At 42.8% G+C, this 19,141-nt stretch overlaps 2 protein-coding genes across 4 annotated transcripts in view; both read left to right on the top strand.

Moving 5' to 3' along the window:
* Window positions 1-3,140, top strand: part of ACSM5 (acyl-CoA synthetase medium chain family member 5) — a 256,139-nt gene extending 252,999 nt beyond the window's left edge. For both annotated transcript variants that reach the window (XM_055341015.1, XM_055341016.1), the window contains 2 exons: window positions 1,706-1,825; window positions 2,247-3,140. In XM_055341015.1, the coding sequence (XP_055196990.1) occupies window positions 1,706-1,825; window positions 2,247-2,357 (231 nt within the window). In that variant the 3' untranslated portion in view covers window positions 2,358-3,140. The remainder of the gene's footprint in view (window positions 1-1,705; window positions 1,826-2,246) is intronic.
* Window positions 3,141-14,494: 11,354 nt separating this feature from the next.
* LOC129520089 (acyl-coenzyme A synthetase ACSM2A, mitochondrial-like) overlaps window positions 14,495-19,141 on the top strand; it is a 35,090-nt gene continuing 30,443 nt past the window's right edge. For both annotated transcript variants that reach the window (XM_055341045.1, XM_055341044.1), the window contains exons 1-2: window positions 14,495-14,628; window positions 15,935-16,119. In XM_055341045.1, the coding sequence (XP_055197020.1) occupies window positions 15,943-16,119 (177 nt within the window). In that variant the 5' untranslated portion in view covers window positions 14,495-14,628; window positions 15,935-15,942. The remainder of the gene's footprint in view (window positions 14,629-15,934; window positions 16,120-19,141) is intronic.

Genomic DNA, 19,141 nt, shown 5'->3' on the forward strand with positions numbered 1-19,141 from the left:
CCACCATGAGGCACACATTCCTTTTGGTTAAGCATTACCCTCATGTCTTTAGATACATACTCTAGAGAGGAACACAGTGAGGAAATACCAACACTTTCATGTCAAGTGGACACAGAACTGAGTCCAAAAGAGATGGACTGTTGGACAGAAGATCTTGGCAGTGGGTGCAGGCTCTATTATCCATCCTGGCCAATAAAGAGTCCTTTCCCATTTGCAGATGAGTATATAGCAAGCACACCAGACATGGCTGCTGATAGTTCTAAACTGGGAGGAATATCCAACTTAAGGGATGACAGGATAAGTATCCAAAGTGACCCTGATATATCAGAAAGATGGGCTGAATTTAATAAGCTGAGCTTTCTCATGCGAAATGCAAATTCCTTCCCATGGGTCCCAGAGGAATAGATAGAATGGGAAAAATTAAGCTCATAGGGAGACCTATGTGCTTTTTACTGGCTATAAATCCAACATAATCCTACAGTATAGTGTAGTTACCTTATGAAAGTTAGTAAAGCATCAAGCTGTGTTTTCAGAAGCACAAGGGCCAGTGAAGTGGTTCTCAAGGTCTGGACCCTGGACTACTGGTGGCTGCATCACTGGGATTCTTGTTTAAAATACATATTTCTAGACCTCAGGTTAGCCTCAATCAGAGTGATTGAGGATGCAGACCAAGGCTTCTTCATTTTGACCAGAGGCCCTTGTCCAAGTGTTTCTGATGCCCATTAAACTTTGAGGCCAATGATTTAGAATAAGAGAGGTGGGAGCCCCATGTATGTGCTAGAGAAATCACACCTGGAAAACAATACCTAGTTTTGTATATGACAAATTAGCTAGGGCTGTGACAGATGGCTGTGTGTGCTGTTAATCTGCATATAGTACTCAGAATAGAGCCTGGCACATAGAAAGTACTCAATAAATGTTTAGTAGCTTTAACAGAGAGAGTGTTTCATAATAACCAGATCTGTCTGAACATGAAATGTAGTGAGATGCCCATCTTTGGGAAGCATGCAAGGATGGTGAACCCCTACCTAACAGAATGTTGTTGAGAGAGCTATATGCTTGGGTGTGTAAGCAACCTATTGGCCTTTGGACTCTTCCATTCCTGTCAGAAACCATGTTCTGTTGTGCCTGAGTTCAAGACTCCTCCTCCTTGGTGGGAGGCAGCCTGCAAAGAAAGGCTAAGGCAGAAACAACCAAGGTTCAGAATGTCCCTTGGGACATCTTGCACAGAAGAGGTGAGCAAAATGTTTGCTGGTTGCAATGCAGACTCAGAAAGACTCACCACCCCTTGGAAGTGGTCTGCATTATTCCCAATCCTGCCTATCCAAGCCTCTGCCAGCTATCTTTCTGGTTAGAAAGACTGGAAGTAATGCACCCTGAGGAATTTATGAGGATCCTTTCTCCAAAGTTTTTGCATCAGAAGAGAAGCTCATTGGCTGCTCACCCTGTTATTTCAGGAAAGAGGAGCAGTTTGGGAAATAGGTAGGATCCTAGGATCATTCCAAAAGCCAGTGCATCTAATAGTTGGTCCTGGAATGGAGGCAATAGGAAAAAATCTGGTGTTGCCCATTTTGCTGGCTGAGCCCAAGGCACTGGTAGGATTTTCATGCTTGGCTGGCAAATGTGAGCACTTATTCACAAGGCTAGGTTAAGGAGAAAAATATTGTTACGGAAGTTTTGAGGGTTTTTTGTTTTCTTCTGGTAGGTGGTAAAGGCATTTATAGTCCTTTCTCCAGCTTACTCCTCTCAAGATCCTAAGAAACTAACTCAGGAGCTCCAGGAGCACGTGAAAATGGAGACAGCTCCATACAAATACCCCAGGAAGGTGAGCACCCCAGGAAGGGCTTCTAGGACTTGATGAACTGAGAAATCACCTGAGCACACACTACATGGCTCTCACTCAGGGCCAAGTACATGGTGCCGGGGGAGGGGGGTGGATGAAGGCACAAATAACCGAGCTACTCCTTCAGCCTTTTCTCCGTTTCCTCACTGGCCCTGCCACAAACCACATTTTGTTCCTACTCTAAGAATTGATGTAAACCAGATTGGAGGGGGGCAGGGTGGTGCTGGATCACATAGGCCAAGGTCATGTGCCCCAGGCTCTATCCGTTTTTTGGTCATTGCCATTTAGAGAAAACTATAAATCTGGGAAGCTTTCCAATAAAGTGGTAGAGGGTAATAACTTTCAAGTTAAACATGTTTCTAGGAAATGAGATTTCAAAATGTTTTTGTTTTATGGTCACTAGATGGCCTTTGTTTCAGAACTGCCCAAGACAACTTCTGGAAAGATCCAAAGGAATATATTGAGAAGACAAGAGTGGGGGGAGATGAGAGGCACCCCCCGAAAAGCCCCATAAGCCTCTGAAGCTTCTAAGAGGAACTGGTCGGATCACTGGTTAGTCCTTGTTTGGTGCATCATCCTTTCAACCCTTCAGACATCAAAAGGCTTTCAGTTCCAAATGGGCATCTCCAGAATCATTGGAGGACCCCAGAAGAGAGCAGAAGAATGTCACTAACCCAGAGTGCACAGTCCTTGCCAGTCTAGCATATGTTTGATGGCTTGACTTCCCCCTCCCCTGTCTGAAGGCATCTTCAGCAACTGCCCACTGCACTGGTCTTACTCCAGCTGGCATCCTGAAGGTCAGGTCACCATAACGTCAGTACATGATTTCATTCACTGTGTTCTTATTCACTGCCAGTGGGGGTGTAACCTCTTGACCCTTTTGATAAAGCCATTTGGTAATTATATCCAGGGCCATGAAAAATTGGTTCTACCTTTTAGCTCAGAAATTCCATCTTTGGCAATCACTACAAAAAATGAATTCAAGGATATTTACTGGAGCATTATTTAAAACTGTAAAAAAGGTGGGGGGGACCAATGTCCATAGGACAGTGATTAACTAAATTGTAGTAAATTAACTTAGTAACATATTATGTGACATTTAAAAATATGTCTTGGGGCACCCTGGGTGGATCAGGAGTTTGTGCTGCCTTCAGCCCAGGGTGTGATCCTGGAGACCCGGGATTGAGTCCCACGTCAGGTTCCCTGCATGGAGCCTGCTTCTCCCTCTGCCTGTGTCTCTGCCTCCCCCCCACCTCTCTCTGTGTCTCTCAAAAACAAATAAATAAAATCTTTAAAAAAATATATGTCTTGGGGCAAACTTGAGCTAAATTCATTTTAAATCAAAATAAAAATAATATATGTGTAGTGGAGAACCACAACTTTGAAAGGTAAAGGGAAAACTATGGGGAAAAGCCTGAAAGGAAATACAGATGTTAAAAGCAATATGGATGCTTATTTTCTCCTTTCTTCTACATTTCTCTATTTTCCAAGCCTCCACAGTGAGCATGTATAACTACTGTAATGAAAAAATTATTTTAAAGAAACAATCTCCCCAAACCACATTCTGCCTCCAACACAACATTCCTCAAAAATTAGTGTATTATGTTGTGCCCAGGAAAGACACTAGGACCTGAAGTTACACCCCAGGAGCAGAAACAGGAAGAGGTGACTCTGGGCCTCTGAGACCAGCCACGTGGCGATGAAGCAGATGGAAACTCACCATCATTTTCAGTGCTGCTCACCCAACTTCAGGACCTCCATTCACCCACCAAACAATATTTATTGAGCACCTACTTAGTGCCATGCTCTGGGAATACAATGATAAGCAAAAGCCAACCCAGTCAGTACCTGTATTAGTCTGTTTGTGCTGCCATGACAAAGTACCACAGACTGGGTGGCTTTACCAACAGAAATTTATTTCCTCGGTTCTGGGGGCTGGAAGTCCAAGATTGAGGTGTCAGTGGGGTTAGTTTAACTCTGAGGCTTCTCTCCTTGGTTTGTAGGTGGTGGTCTTCTCCTGTGTCCTCACATGGTCTTCCTTCTATATGTGTCTGTGTCCTGATCTCATCTTATAAAAACACCAGTCAGACTGGATGAGGGCCCGATGAACTCCTTGTAACTTAATCACCTCTTTAAAGGCCCCATCTCCAAATACAACCATATTTTGCGGTACTGGGGATTAGGACTTCAGCATATGAATTTGGAAGGACATGATTCAGTCCATGACACTACTCTTGTGGAGTTAAAGTTGAGTGGGGGGGGGTTGATGTTATTTATCAAAGAGTAAGACAGTGCACAACTATGATAAATGCCATGAAGGAAGAGTTTAGTGAAAACAGATGGGGGGGAATGATCAAGACTGCAGGAGGCTCAGGGTACCAGGACAGCCTTCCATAAGGAAGTACCTGGTGAACTGGAATTGAAAGAAAAGTGGAAGTAAACTAAGTAAAGAGATTGGGGCCCAACATTCTGAACAAAAGATATAGTGTGTGCATAGGCCCTGAGGGGGAATTTCTAAGAAAAGCTCACACTCAGCACCAGTTATGTCCAGATACAGTTCTAAATATTATTTAATTCTCAACTCTCTTATTGAACAAGTACTGATAACATTCTCATTTTATAGGGAGAATGAGGAGGTTAAGCAATTTGCAGTTCAGGACAGCTGGGTTTCAGAATTTTAGCCTTCAAAGAATACAAGGGAGCCACTGAAGGTTTATGGCAAAGAAATGATCCTCTTAAAGTTTCAATAGCCCTTAAATGAAAACAAAAACAAAAACTTATCAAAGTGATTTACTTGTTCTCTAAGTCTTTAGTTTTTTGTTTTTTTTTTTTTTTTTTTTTGGCATTCCTAGGCTGGGTAAATTCGCTTTATGTTAAAGGTGGGAATTCAGAGGGCTTTGGTGATTCACCCCAGACCCAATAGGTCTGACTTTGCCAGTTCATTAGTGCTCTTGGGCTGGGGTTTGGAGTCATGCATCAGACACTGCTGGAATTCCTAATGAGCCCCCTAAAATGTCAGGACATTGAAAGCCAGAGCCTTGGAGGAAATGCCACCCCAGGAGAAGTGGCCCCTGCCGTCACTGTGGTTACATTGCTGCTTTCTCTCAGACTCAGACTCAGATGCAGCTATATAGAAGCTATAGAAGTTCATGAGGACCAATAACCCAAAGTCTATTTGGATTTGAATTTGGCTTCCTCTGGTACTGAGCTGTGTGCTTTTAAAGTTGTTACTCCTGTCCCAAATCTCAGTCTTCTCATTTGAAAATGGGAGATGGTCCTAGGAGACCATTTAGACATGTGAGGATTAAACTTGATAGTAGGCATCAAGCTGTTTAGGATACTTCTCGTAGGGGGCACTAGAAACTGCTCATCTCAGCTGCTTCTGGAGAGAGGAAGTAGTTGGACTTTGAAACAGATCAAAGTGGGCTTTTCTATTAAGTCACTCCAATTAAATTTTTATTTATGAAAGAGGACTTCAACCACCTACCTCCACTTTAACCTCCAACTGTACCTTCTAATGTTTAAATTCTTCTTTCCAGCTTACTTTTTAACTCAGGCAAAAGACCTTGTGGTCAAAGTATCCCCTGACTCAACTGAAACTACTCCCTCAAGCACTCATAAGGACTGCCCTGGTTTAGCAGGACCCGCAGGACTGACTCCAAGGCAATGATCCACCTGACCTTTACCTCCCCCTTGCCCAAACCCACCGACCTTTGACCCACATTTTCCATATTTAAGCCTGGAAATATTTTCCACACTTGGAGATGGCCTTTGAGATGATAGTCTGCTGTCTTCCTGGTGTTGGCCTCACTGAAATAAATTCTTTCACATTCACCACCACTCCTCTCTCTGCCTTTGGAATGTGTCAGCAGTGAGTGGCCAACACCAGTGGTCTGTTTGAGACCCTTGGGGCCAGGAGCTCTTGTACCCCTTAATCTCAGCTACATGTACTTGTTCAAAAAGAAATTAAAAGTTTTTACTTAAAAAATGCATTCTCATATAGTAAAACATTCAGCAAATTATAGCAAGACTAGAATGGGAGACTTGGAGAATAGGCTCTGGACTCCACACACCTGGGATTCACTGACCATTCCTATTGATCACCTACATGCAGCAGATCTGGGGAATGAGGAGTGTGGTTCTGGAATTGTAATTAGGATCCCACAGGTGGAAGGAAGCTCAAGAAAAAGTAATTTATCCTCTTAGAAATAGGGGCAAAAGAACCAACAGATCTGGTTGGTTTAGAAGTTCTGGAGCCCAGTACCCCTAGATAAGCCATGGAATATCATCTCCCCTGGAAATAGCTGGTTTTGCCAATTAGTCAACAGATACTTATTGACTGCTGCTCTCAGCTGGACACAAAGGTGACTGAAACAGATCTCTCCCAGTTTAGAGGCGAGATAGCTACTAACACAGAAGACGATTATGTTCATTTTAGATGCTGCTAAGGTTAGGTCACAGGTCAAATTATGTCAAACCTCTTCCCATCTCTTCCTCCTTCTCACACTCTTTACCCCATTCCTTTTCCTTTTTAGTGTTGTATTCATTTTAGGTGTACAATATAGTGATTCAACACTTGCATACGACAACCGGTGTTCATCACCACAAGTGCACTCCTTAATGCCCATCACCAGCTTCACTATCCGACCCCACCCCCACCTCCCTTCTGGTGACCATCAGTTTGTTCTCTGTAGTTAGGAATGTGTTTCTCAAATAGTGAAAGGGATTATAGGGGAAAGGAGAGAAAATGAGTGGGAAAAATCAGAGAGTGACAAAACATGACAGACTCCCAACTCTGAGAAATGAACAAGGGGTAGTGTGGAAGGGGAGATGGGCGAGGGGATGGGATGCCTGGGTTTTGGGCATGGAGGGGGGCACTTGACGGGGTAAGCACTGGGTGTTATACTATATGTTGGCAAATCGAATTCCAATTTAAATGTGAGACAAGATTCCATCAAAATCCTAGAGGAGAACACAGGCAACACCCTTTTTGACCTTGGCCACAGTAACTTCTTGCAAGATACATCCATGAAGGCAAGAAAAACAAAAGCAAAAAAGAACTATTGGGACTTCATCAAGATAAGAAGCTTTTACATAGCAAAGGATACAGTCAACAAAGCTAAAAGACAACCTACAGAATGGGAGAAGATATTTGAAAATGACATATCAGATAAAGGGCTAGTTTCCAAGATCTATAAAGAACTTATTAAACACAACAGCAAAGAAACAAACAATCCAATCATGAAATGCGCAAAAGACATGAACAGAAATCTCACAGAAGAAGACATAGACATGACCAACAAGCACATGAGAAAATGCTCTGCATCACTTGCCATCAGGGAAATGCAAATCAAAACCACAATGAGATACCACCTCACACCAGTGAGAAAGGGGAAAATGTACAAGGCAGGAAACCACAAGTGTTGGAGAGGATGTGGAGAAAAGGGAACCCTCTTGCACTGTTGGTGGGAATGTGAACTGGTGCAGCCACTCTGGAAAACTGTGTGGAGATTCCTCAAAGAGTTAAAAATAGACCTGCCCTACCACGCAGCAATTGCCCTGCTGGGGATTTACCCCAAAGATACAGATGCAATGAAAAGCCGGGACACCTGCACCCCGATGTTTCTAGCAGCAATGTCCACAATAGCCAAACTGTGGAAGGAGCCTCGGTGTCCATCGAAAGATGAATGGATAAAGAAGATGTAGTTTATGTATACAATGGAATATTCCTCAGCCATTAGAAATGACAAATACCCACCATTTGCTTCGACGTGGATGGAACCGGAGGGTATTATGCTGAGTGAAATAAGTCAATCGGAGAAGGAAAAACATTATATGGTCTCATTTATTTGGGGAATATAAATAATAGTGAAAGGGAATAGAGGGGAAGGGAGAAGAAATGAGTAGGAAATATCAGAAAGGGAGACAGAACATGGAAGACTCCTAACTCTGGGAAATGAACTAGGGGTGGTGGACGGGGAGGAGGGCGGGGGGTGGGGATGACTGGGTGGCAGGCACTGAGGGGGGGCACTTGACGGGATGAGCACTGGGTGTTACTCTGTATGTTGGCAAATTGAACACCAATAAAAAATAAATTTATTATTACAAAAAAATAAAATAAAAAAATAAAAATATACATATAAAAAAGAATGTGTTTCTCAGTTTATCTCTCTCCCACCCCTCTCTTTTTTCCTTTACTTCTTTGGCTTGTTTCTTAAAGTCCACATCTAAGTGAAATCATGTGGTATTGGTCTTTCTCTGATTGACTTATTTCACTTACCATTTCATCTGGCTCTATCTATGTCATTGCAAATGGCAAAATTCATCCTTTTTATATATATAAAAGAGTAAAGCATACACACACACCCCACATCCTCTTTATCCATTCATCTAGCTGTGGACACTTGGGCTGCTTCCACATCTTGGCTATTGTAAATAATGAAGCTATAAACATAGGGGTGCATGTATCCCTTTGAATTAGTGTTGTTTTATTCTTTAGGTAATACCCAGTAGTGCAATTGTTGGTGCCTAAGGTAGTCCTGTTTTTTATTTCTTTTAAAAGATTATATTTATTTATTCAGAGACAGAGAGAGTCAGAGACACAGGCAGAGGGAGAAGGAGGCTCTATGCAGGGAGCCCGACATGGGACTGGATCCGAGGTCTCCAGGATCACATCCCCGGCTGCAGGTGGCACTAAACCACTGCACCACTGGAGCTGCCCCCTATTTTTAATTTTTTGAGGAAACTTCATACTTGTTTCCATAGTGGCTGCACCAATTTGCTTTCCCACCAACAGTCCAGGAGGGTTCCGCTTCCTTTTTCTCCACATCCTTGCCAACACCTGCTCTTTCTTGTGTTGTTGATTTTAGCCATTCTGACAGGTGTGAGGGATATCTCATTGTAGTTTTGATTTGTATTTCCCTGATGGTAAGTGATGATGAGAATCTTTTCATGTGTCTGTTGGCCACTAGGTGTCTTCTTTGGAGAAACATCTGCTCATGTCTTCTGCCTATTTTCAATTGGATTATTTGATTTTAGGTATTGATTTTTAAAAGTCCTTTATGTGTTTTTGATAATAACCCTTTTTTGGACATGTCATTCACAAATATCTTCTCCCATTCAGTAGGTTCTTTTTTAGTTTCATTGATTTTTTCCTTTGCTGTCCAGAAGCTTTTTATTTTGATGTAATCCCAATAGGTTACTTTTGATTTTGTTTCCCTTGCCTTGAGTGACATATGTAGAAAAAAGTTGCAACAGCTGATATCAAAGAGGTTACTACCTGTTTTCTCTTCTAGGATTTTTATGGCTTCAGGTTTCAGGCTTTAGGTCTTTAATTTATTTTAATTTATTTTTGTGTGTAGGGTAAGGAAGTGTTCCCTTTGTTCACCCACTTTGCCTTGTGGGCCTGAGGTCTCAATGGTACTAAGGCTCAGCTTTTAAGTCACTTGCAAATCTTTCCCTGCCATCCATTTTAGGGATCTTTTTGGGGATCCCAGTTTACCCTACTTAACCATTTGGTGGCAGAAATAATGGAGATACTGAGTAGGCTGGGATTGATGGCCTATAGTCGACAATACCTTTGTGTTTTTTTCCTGCAAGCCACTGATATTCAGACCCGCTATGTCCACTCTCTCTCTTCTTCACCTAAAGGACTGTATACCCTTGGACAGATCCCTTATCTTTTTATTCCTTCTCATGCCTCGTTTTCAGGCATTAAAATGTTTAGTCCAAACTTAAATCCAGCTTAGACATGGCTCTTCTTCTGCAGCCCAGACTCACTCAGGGTGTGGGTTTTTTTTTTCATACACCTGCAGTCTGTGTTTTTCTTTGTAGCCATTACTCATTCACTGTAATACTTCCTGAGTACCTACTGTATGCTAGATACAGTTCTAAGTTCTCGAGCTAAATCACTTCCAAAACAGGCAAAGATCTCCTTCCTCATGCATTTTATATTCTAATGGGAGGAGACAGAGGCAATAAATAATGAATAAGTAAATTTTATAATATGTTAAAAAGTGATGAGTATTCCAGAAAAAGTAATACTGCATAAGGGTGGGGGAGGGAGAACCACTTCAGAGACAGATTGCCGTTTGAAGTAGGTGGTGAAGGTTAGCTTCACTGAGAAGGTGAGAAAAATCTTTGGCAAAGATTTGAAGGAGGAGAGAGGGTTATCTATAGATACCTGGGAGAGAGTGGGCTGAGGAGAAACAGCAGGTGCAATAATACTGAGGCAGGGTGTGCCAGTGGGTCTGGGAGGGCACGGTAAATGGACAGAACATCAAGCCAGAGAGGACAGGAGCCTGTGTGAAGACCATGCAGGAACTTGGATAATGTGGTGAACACTTGGGTATGAAACTGGAATTCAATGGTGAGTACTGAGAAGAGGTTTGACATAATTTGACCTGTGACCTAACCTTAGCAGCATCTAAAATGAACATAATCGTCTTCTGTGTTAGTAGCTATCTCGCCTCTAAACTGGGAGAGATCTGTTTCAGTCACCTTTGTGTCCAGCTGAGAGCAGCAGTCAATAAGTATCTGTTGACTAATTGGCAAAACCAGCTATTTCCAGGGGAGATGATATTCCATGGCTTATCTAGGGGTACTGGGCTCCAGAACTTCTAAACCAACCAGATCTGTTGGTTCTTTTGCCCCTATTTCTAAGAGGATAAATTACTTTTTCTTGAGCTTCCTTCCACCTGTGGGATCCTAATTACAATTCCAGAACCACACTCCTCATTCCCCAGATCTGCTGCATGTAGGTGATCAATAGGAATGGTCAGTGAATCCCAGGTGTGTGGAGTCCAGAGCCTATTCTCCAAGTCTCCCATTCTAGTCTTGCTATAATTTGCTGAATGTTTTACTATATGAGAATGCATTTTTTAAGTAAAAACTTTTAATTTCTTTTTGAACAAGTACATGTAGCTGAGATTAAGGGGTACAAGAGCTCCTGGCCCCAAGGGTCTCAAACAGACCACTGGTGTTGGCCACTCACTGCTGACACATTCCAAAGGCAGAGAGAGGAGTGGTGGTGAATGTGAAAGAATTTATTTCAGTGAGGCCAACACCAGGAAGACAGCAGACTATCATCTCAAAGGCCATCTCCAAGTGTGGAAAATATTTCCAGGCTTAAATATGGAAAATGTGGGTCAAAGGTCGGTGGGTTTGGGCAAGGGGGAGGTAAAGGTCAGGTGGATCATTGCCTTGGAGTCAGTCCTGCGGGTCCTGCTAAACCAGGGCAGTCCTTATGAGTGCTTGAGGGAGTAGTTTCAGTTGAGTCAGGGGATACTTTGACCACAAGGTCTTTTGCCTGAGTTAAAAAGTAAGCTGGAAAGAAGAATTTAAACATTAGAAGGTACAGTTGGAGGTTAAAGTGGAGGTAGGTGGTTGAAGTCCTCTTTCATAAATAAAAATTTAATTGGAGTGACTTAATAGAAAAGCCCACTTTGATCTGTTTCAAAGTCCAACTACTTCCTCTCTCCAGAAGCAGCTGAGATGAGCAGTTTCTAGTGCCCCCTACGAGAAGTATCCTAAACAGCTTGATGCCTACTATCAAGTTTAATCCTCACATGTCTAAATGGTCTCCTAGGACCATCTCCCATTTTCAAATGAGAAGACTGAGATTTGGGACAGGAGTAACAACTTTAAAAGCACACAGCTCAGTACCAGAGGAAGCCAAATTCAAATCCAAATAGACTTTGGGTTATTGGTCCTCATGAACTTCTATAGCTTCTATATAGCTGTACTGTATAGTAATGGATAAAGAGGTAGCTAAACACTGGAGCTAAAGAACCTGAGGGTATTTATACAGGGAAGAGGGGGTTACTGGTGCAGGAGAAAGCACAAATCCAGACATCAGAAGACAGATATGTAAGGCAAGGAGACTAGCGCTGTGCAGAAATGGATGGGATGGGGTAAAATCAGTAGCCCCTCCCCAGGACAGGGAAGTAAATGAGGCAGAGGTAAACAGCTTGGATGTCTCTAGTAGGCACCCAATAAAGAACACAACAGGAAGAATAGCTGATCCTCCGGGACTCCTCCTAGACCAGGAGAGAGCCTGAGATTCCTAGGAACCCACCAGGAGGTAACTTCTTCTTTTTTTTTTAATAAATTAATTTTTATTGGTGTTCAATTTAACAACATACAGAATAACACCCAGTGCTCATCCCGTCAAGTGTCCCCCTCAGTGCCCGTCACACATTCACCCCCACCCCCCGCCCTCCTCCCCTTCCACCACCCCTAGTTCATTTCCCAGAGTTAGGAGTCTTTATGTTCTGTCCCCCTTTCTGATATTTCCCACACATTTCTTCTCATCCATTTGGGGAATATGAATAATAGTGAAAGGGAATATAAGGGAAGGGAGAAGAAATGTGCAGGAGGTAACTTCTTATTTCATGCCACCAAATTCCTTCAGAAAATATCATCTCCATTTCCCAAGTAGATACAACTATTTCTTAAAGTCCTTTAACAGAGTCTTAGAAAGGGACAGCAACTTGTTACCTAATTCTGCAGGATTTAGGCTTCTATGTGCTGGGGTCCTGTTTTCCCTCCCCTCTGTGGCAAAGTGATCAAGATAAAAGAAATCACTGGACAGAAGGGAGAGAGTTGTCCAGGTGATTTCCTGTTCCCGGTACTCTGAAGCCCCATTGTAGGTAGGTGACAAGAGGGCACAGAATAGCAACAGCAAGAGGCATTTAGGGCAGACACTAGGGAGAACTTCTTGGCAGAGAATTAAGAGACTTATGACTGTGTGATTCTGAGGTATTTAGCACTACTTATTTCAGGGATATTTAAGAAAGGACAGATACCTTCAGGGACCGAGGGGCTAGGTGGTTGGTAGAAGCCTATGAATTTTCCCAGGGTAGCTGAGGAATTCTTCCCAGGACAGGACTGCTGCTCAACATAAGCAGGTTTTTCAAGCCATGCTGTTTCTAGGTTGCCCAGAGAAAAGCATAAAAAGGAACCAAATTGCTTCTAGTATCCTGTCTAAGTGTGTCTCCCCAGACTCCCACCTTGGATCCTGGCTTCTACAGTCTGTAAGCCCTCTGGCTTCCTCAAAAGTCTTCTGATGTGGGTCTCTGTCACCGTGCCTTCATTGCCAAGTAACTGGCACCCTTATTTTGTCCCTGGCTTGTGAATCTCCATTTCCAAAGTTCATGTCTCCAACAGAGACCTCTGCATTTAGGGAGCCCCAATCCCTGCTGGTCATGGGGGTGCTTTTAGTGTATTAACCATGGCTGGTCAGCTTCCCAACAGACTAACTCTTGAAGAGTGGATCTTTGGGGTGAGGAATAGCTAGAGTGAGAGCCGACAGGCAATCTGTGTGCATTGGGGCACTTTTTCCATCTGGGAGGACATGGGATCTGTGGTGACCTGTAATGTCAAAAATCCCTTATTCAACTGCAAAATTTTTCTCTTTGGTGAGTGTTTCTGGAAAACAGCTTGTCTCAGAGGCTGAGAGCCCTCTGCTTTTCAGCTTTTTTTCTTTAAGATTTGTATTTATTTATTCATGACAGACACAGAGAGAGAGAGAGAGGCAGAGAGAGAAGCAGGCTCCCCACAAGGAGCCCAATGCGGAACTCGATCCCAGGACTCCAGTATCACTCCCTGGGCTGAAGGCAGGTGCTCAACTGCTGAGTCACCCAGGCATCCCTGCTTTTCAGCTCTTACCTTGGGGTCTGAGGATCCACTGCCAGTCAGCAGTGTGGGCAAGTGAGATCCATTCTACTGGGAAGTTAGTGTTCTAGGCCTGAGTCTGAGATTGACTTACTGTGTGACCTTAAGGAAGTATTGTTCCACTCAGGGTTTTCATCTTATCCCCTCAATGACCTGGGAAGGTCTTTGTTTTTCTGACCCAATGACTCAAACAGAGCTACAGAAGAGCTAATACTAATTGAGTTGGACAGGACAGCAGGTTGAGTGGGATAATTTGCAGAGACAGAGAATATTAAGTTCTCTTAATATTTGGGCAAAGTATGTTTGACATGCATGATAGATATCCAAGAGAAGAAGTCAAGCAGATTGGGATGCAACAGAGAGATCCAGGCTGGAGACATGTGTGAGTGTCATCAGCGAGGAAGTTGGGGTTCAAGCTACCATATTGGGTGAGAGCATGTATGGAGTGAGTGTGGACAAAGGAGATGCGTCAGAATCATCAAAAGAGAAAGTGAAGAAAGGAGGTGAAAGAAAGTACATCAAGCCCATGGGAACTCTGTTTCTCTCTTCCTGGTTGGAGCTAGAACTTGCTGTCAGTCCTGGGCATAAATCTGCTCTTTGTCCCCTGGATCGGAGAAGGACAAACAGTGTATGTTCTCATTCATTTGGGGAATATAAATAATAGTGAAAGGGAATGTAAGGGAAGGGAGAGGAAATATGTGGGAAATATCAGAAAGGGAGACAGAACATAAAGACTCCTAACTCTGGGAAACGAGCTAGGGGTGGTGGAAGGGGAGGAGGGAGGGGGTGGGGGTGAGTGGGTGGCGGGCACTGAGGGGGACACTTGACGGGATGAGCACTGGGTGTTATTCTGTATGTTGGTAAATTGAACACCAATAAAAAATTAATTTATATATAAAAAAAGTACTGTCCTTGCTGATCCCCAAGCTCTGGGGTTGTGCATTGCATAAGCACAGCAGGAGGACTGCCATCACCCCAACTAAGTCTTGGGTTATCCATAGTTAATGATTAGCTGTGCTCTCCATGAAGACTGTGGGGATTCCAGGAGCTGTCTGCTCAGGAGGAGGGTGGACCAAGAGATCCGTGGAGAAACTTCCCAAAGGACTTTGCAGGTGAGCACCATTGTCAGTAATGGTGATCTAATGGGTCACTAAATGATCTCTAGATGTCAGGGATAGGGAGGAGAGTAAAAATCCCCAGGAAAATGCAATCTGCAACACTAGGGACCTTGAAAGGGCCAAGTCTTAGTGAGGAGGCAGCACTGGGCAAAGGAAAAGTATCTTAAGCATAGCAAAGAGAAGGACTGGAGTGGCTGGGAGAAGGACAGTCAAAGGGGGTGAGAATTGCATAGTAGTCAGGGAAGGAAGCCTGCCTGAGGAGGTGAGGCCAGAAGAATGAGCAAGAGACACCCATGGAAAGAGAGAGGAACCAGAAGGTACAAAGGTAATAAATATTCCCACCTAGGAGCTGGTAAAATATCTTTACTTGTTTGTGTAGAAAATAGGAGAGGAGACACAAATGTTCGGAGACCTGAACATTCTGGCTCCTGCTGCCTAGACAATGAAGGATGGATCCAGCCATTGGTGGTTTAGATCACCACCTGACAGACTAATGGATCATAGAGAATTGCTTATTGTTAATAAGTAGGATACATAACAGATCCTTTATACTATTAATAAAGTTTTTTATTGCTTTGAGGTATGCCTGGAAAAAAGGAGCTATCTCAGTCAAGATTCAGTTGAAGGAAATAGATGCTACCTGTATTAGTCAGTATTTACTGCAGTAACAAACATCTAGGAGCTTATACTCATACATATTTTCTTTTTCATGGGCTTGTGTGTTAGCTGTGGCTGTTAGGTTTCATCTCAGCTCCACATGCGCTATCATCCAGATATGCTACTGGGATATGCTATTCTTATAATAGAAAACAGAAATGCAAGAGTTCCTGACCAGCTGCACAGTCTCATCTACTCACATCTCATTGACCAAAGCACATCCCATGAATAAGCCAAAGTCAATGAGAGGTAGATACAATCTCTTTCCCAGCATGCACTGTGCAAGTCATATAAAAATGAATGGGGACATGAAATCCTACTGTAGGGAACAGGCAATTGTTGGGAAAAAAATTCATTCTACCACACCACACTATTTTAAACACAGAGGTATTTATTGCATGAAATTAGATGTTTATAGAATTATCAGATGGGTTAAAGAGGCAGGATTTGGACTGGGTATTGTGCTTTTGGAGAATGGCACACCAGAGGGAAACAGAACTGAATGCTGAGTGCCAATTTACTCATAAACAACACAAAATCTTTTCTGGAAGAAGCCTGTAAGGTTGCGATGAATCTCATTAAGCAGCTGACTAGAGCAGTCTATGCCAGAAAGATTCACCACTGTGACCTTTTTGCTTCACAGATCTGACCATGTATTGGCTGCGGAAACTCCAGGGTCTCTGTATCCTATGGAGGACCCAGATCTCTAGTCGTACTGTCCACCTCCATACCAAGCAACTGGCATCCCTGCGGTGGGGTCACCAGGAGGTCCCTCCCAAGTTTAACTTTGCTAGTGATATGATTGATCACTGGGCTGGCATGGAGAAGGTAATGGGGTAGAAAAAGGGCACAAAACTGAACAAAGTTCATTGATTCATCTACTCATTCCATAAATATTCATTGAGTACTTATATGTCAAGTACTATGATGAGCTATGAATAATTTGTCCATTTTACATGAAGGAAGCATAAGTAGGAGCAAGAGAGTATGGGGTTGGCAGAAAAGAGCCCCCGGGGGCTGGTACTAGGTAGATCAGTCTGAAACACGTCCCCACCATGGCCCGAGTAGATCAATCTGGAACACATCCCCACCCTGCCCTGGACAGCCAACACACAGTTGCCAATACATACATGATCTGTTGTAACCTCCCAGGGTAAAACAGGAGAAGGGGGCTGTCATCATAGAGAAAGTAGATTTGAGTTTAGTAAGACAAAATCAGCACTGACCAAAGGTTGAGTCAGTCTTCTCAGAAAAGTATGGGTTCTTGTCATTAGGGGTGTGTAAGCAGGGTGGCCAATAGGCAGAGATTGTTCAAAGGGCTCCATCACGAGCTATCAGAGAAACAAAGCAATGTGGAAATTTTTGTTTCCTTTCCCTCCCTGGACTTCTAGAATTCCACCCCATTTGTTGCCAATCCTGCTACTGCCTTCACCTGACATTCTGTGCACCTTTCTGGAGCATGGAAGATGAATTCCTGGCTAGTATATGGGAAGAGGTGGAACATGGCACTCAAAGGGAGTCATACCATGATGTTGGCTTGAGGTCCCATGACACAGCCTTGATGTGCAGATCACAAATGCTGGGCCTCTAGAGGAAGATGGCCCATGGTGCAGGGAACTCTGAAAAAATTAGTAGTAATAAGTCAACATTTTTTTTCCTTTTCATTTGTTTATGTATATATTTATTGGAGTTCAATTTGCCAACATATACTATAACAACCAATGCTCATCCCATCATATGCCCCCCTCAGTGCCCGACACCCGGTCAACCCATCCCCCCGCCCACTTACCTGTCCCCTACCCCATGGTCATTTCCCAGATTTAGGAGTCTCATGTTTTGTTGCCCTCTCTGACTTTTCCCACTCATTTTCTCTCCTTCCCCTATAATCCCTTTCACTATTTTTTATATTCTCTGTATGAGTGAAACCGTATAATGATTATCCTTCTCCGACTGACTTACTTCACTCAGCAAAATACATTGCAGTTCCATCCACGTTGAAGCAAATGGTGGGTATTCCTTGTTTCTAATGGCTGAGTAATATTCCATTGTATATATAGATCACATCTTCTATCCATTCATCTTTCGATGGACACCGAGGCTCCCTCCACAGTTTGGCTATTGTGGACATTGCTGCTATAAACATTGGGGTGCTGGTGTCTCAGTTTTTCACTACATCTGTATCTTTGGGGTAAATCCCCAGCAGGGTAATTGCTGCGTGGTAGGGCAGATCTATTTTTAACTCTTTGAGGAACCTCCACACAGTTTTCCAGAGTGGTTGCACCAGTTCATATTCCCACCAACAGTGCAAGAGGGTTCCCCTTTCTCCACATCCTCTCCAACATTTGTGGTTTCCTGCCTTGTTAATTTTCCCCATTCTCACTGGTGTGAGGTGGTATCTCATTGTGGTTTGGATTTGTATTTCCCTGATGACAAGTGATCCAGAGTATTTTCTCATGTGCTTGTTGGCCATGTCTATGTCTCCCTCTGTGAGATTTCTGTTCATGTCTTTTGCCCATTTCATGATTGGATTGTTTGTTTCTTGGGTGTTGAGTTTAATAAGTTTTTTATAGATCTTGGAAACTAGCCCTTTATCTGATATGTTATTTGCAAATATCTTCTCCCATTCTGTAGGTTGTCTTTTAGTTTTCTTGACTGTTTCTTTTGCTGTAAAAAACAGAAGCTTCTTATCTTGATTAAGTCCTAATAGTTCATTTTTGCATAGGTTTCCCTTGCCTTGATAGATGTATCTTGCAAGAAGTTGCTGTGGCCAAGTTCAAAAGGGGTGTTGCTGTGTTCTCCTCTAGGATTTGATAGATTCTTTTTTTAATTTTTTTTATTTAATGGATTCTTGTCTCACATTTAGATCTTTCATCGTTTTGAGTTTATCTCTGTGTATAGTGTAAGTGAGTTGTGTAGTTTCATTCTTCTGCATGAGGCTGTCCAATTTTCCCAGCACCATTTATTGAAGAGACTGTCCTTTTTCCAGTGGATAGTCTCTCCTGCTTTGTCGATTATTAGTTGACCATAGAGTTGAGGGCACATTTCTGGGTTTGCTATTCTCTTCCATTGGCCTCTGTGTCTGTTTTAATGCTAGGACTATACTGTCTTGATGGTCACAGTTTTGTAGTTGAATTTGAAATCCATCATTGTGATGTCCCTGGCTCTGGTTTTATTTTTCAATATTCCCCTGGCTATTTCAGGACTTTTCTGACTCCACACAAATCTTAAGATGATTTGTGACAACTCTCTGAAGAAAGTCCATGGCATTTTGATAGGAATTGCAATGAATGTGCAAAGTGCCCTGGGTAGTACAGACATTTTCACAATATTAATTCTTCCAATCCATGAGCATGGAATGTTTTTCCATCTCTTTGTGTCTTCCTCAATTTCTTTCAAAAGTGTTCTATAGTTTTTAGGGTATAGATCCTTTACCTCTTTGGTTAGGTTTATCCCACGGTATCTTATGCTTTTGGTGCAGTTGTAAATGGGATTTATTCCCTCTCTTTCTCTTTCCTCAGTCTCATTGTTAGTGTATAGTAATGCCCACCCATTTCTGGGCATTGATTTTGTATCCTGCCACACTGCCAAATTGCTGTATGAGTTCTAGCAATCTTGGGATATAGTATTTTGGGTTTTCTATGTACAGTATCATGTCATCTGTGGAGAGGGAGAGTTTGACTTCTTCTTTGCCAATTTGAAGGCCCTTTATTTCTTTTTCTTGTCTAATTGTTGAGGCTAGGACTTCTAGTACTATGTTGAATAGCGGTGATGAGAGTGAACATCCCTGTCATGTTCCTGATCTTAGGGGAAAGGCTCTCTTAGGGGAAAGTGTTTACCCATTGAGAATGAT

Source organism: Nyctereutes procyonoides, unplaced genomic scaffold, assembly GCF_905146905.1.
Source record: "Nyctereutes procyonoides isolate TBG_1078 unplaced genomic scaffold, NYPRO_anot_genome, whole genome shotgun sequence".
Taxonomy (NCBI): Eukaryota; Metazoa; Chordata; class Mammalia; order Carnivora; family Canidae; genus Nyctereutes; species Nyctereutes procyonoides.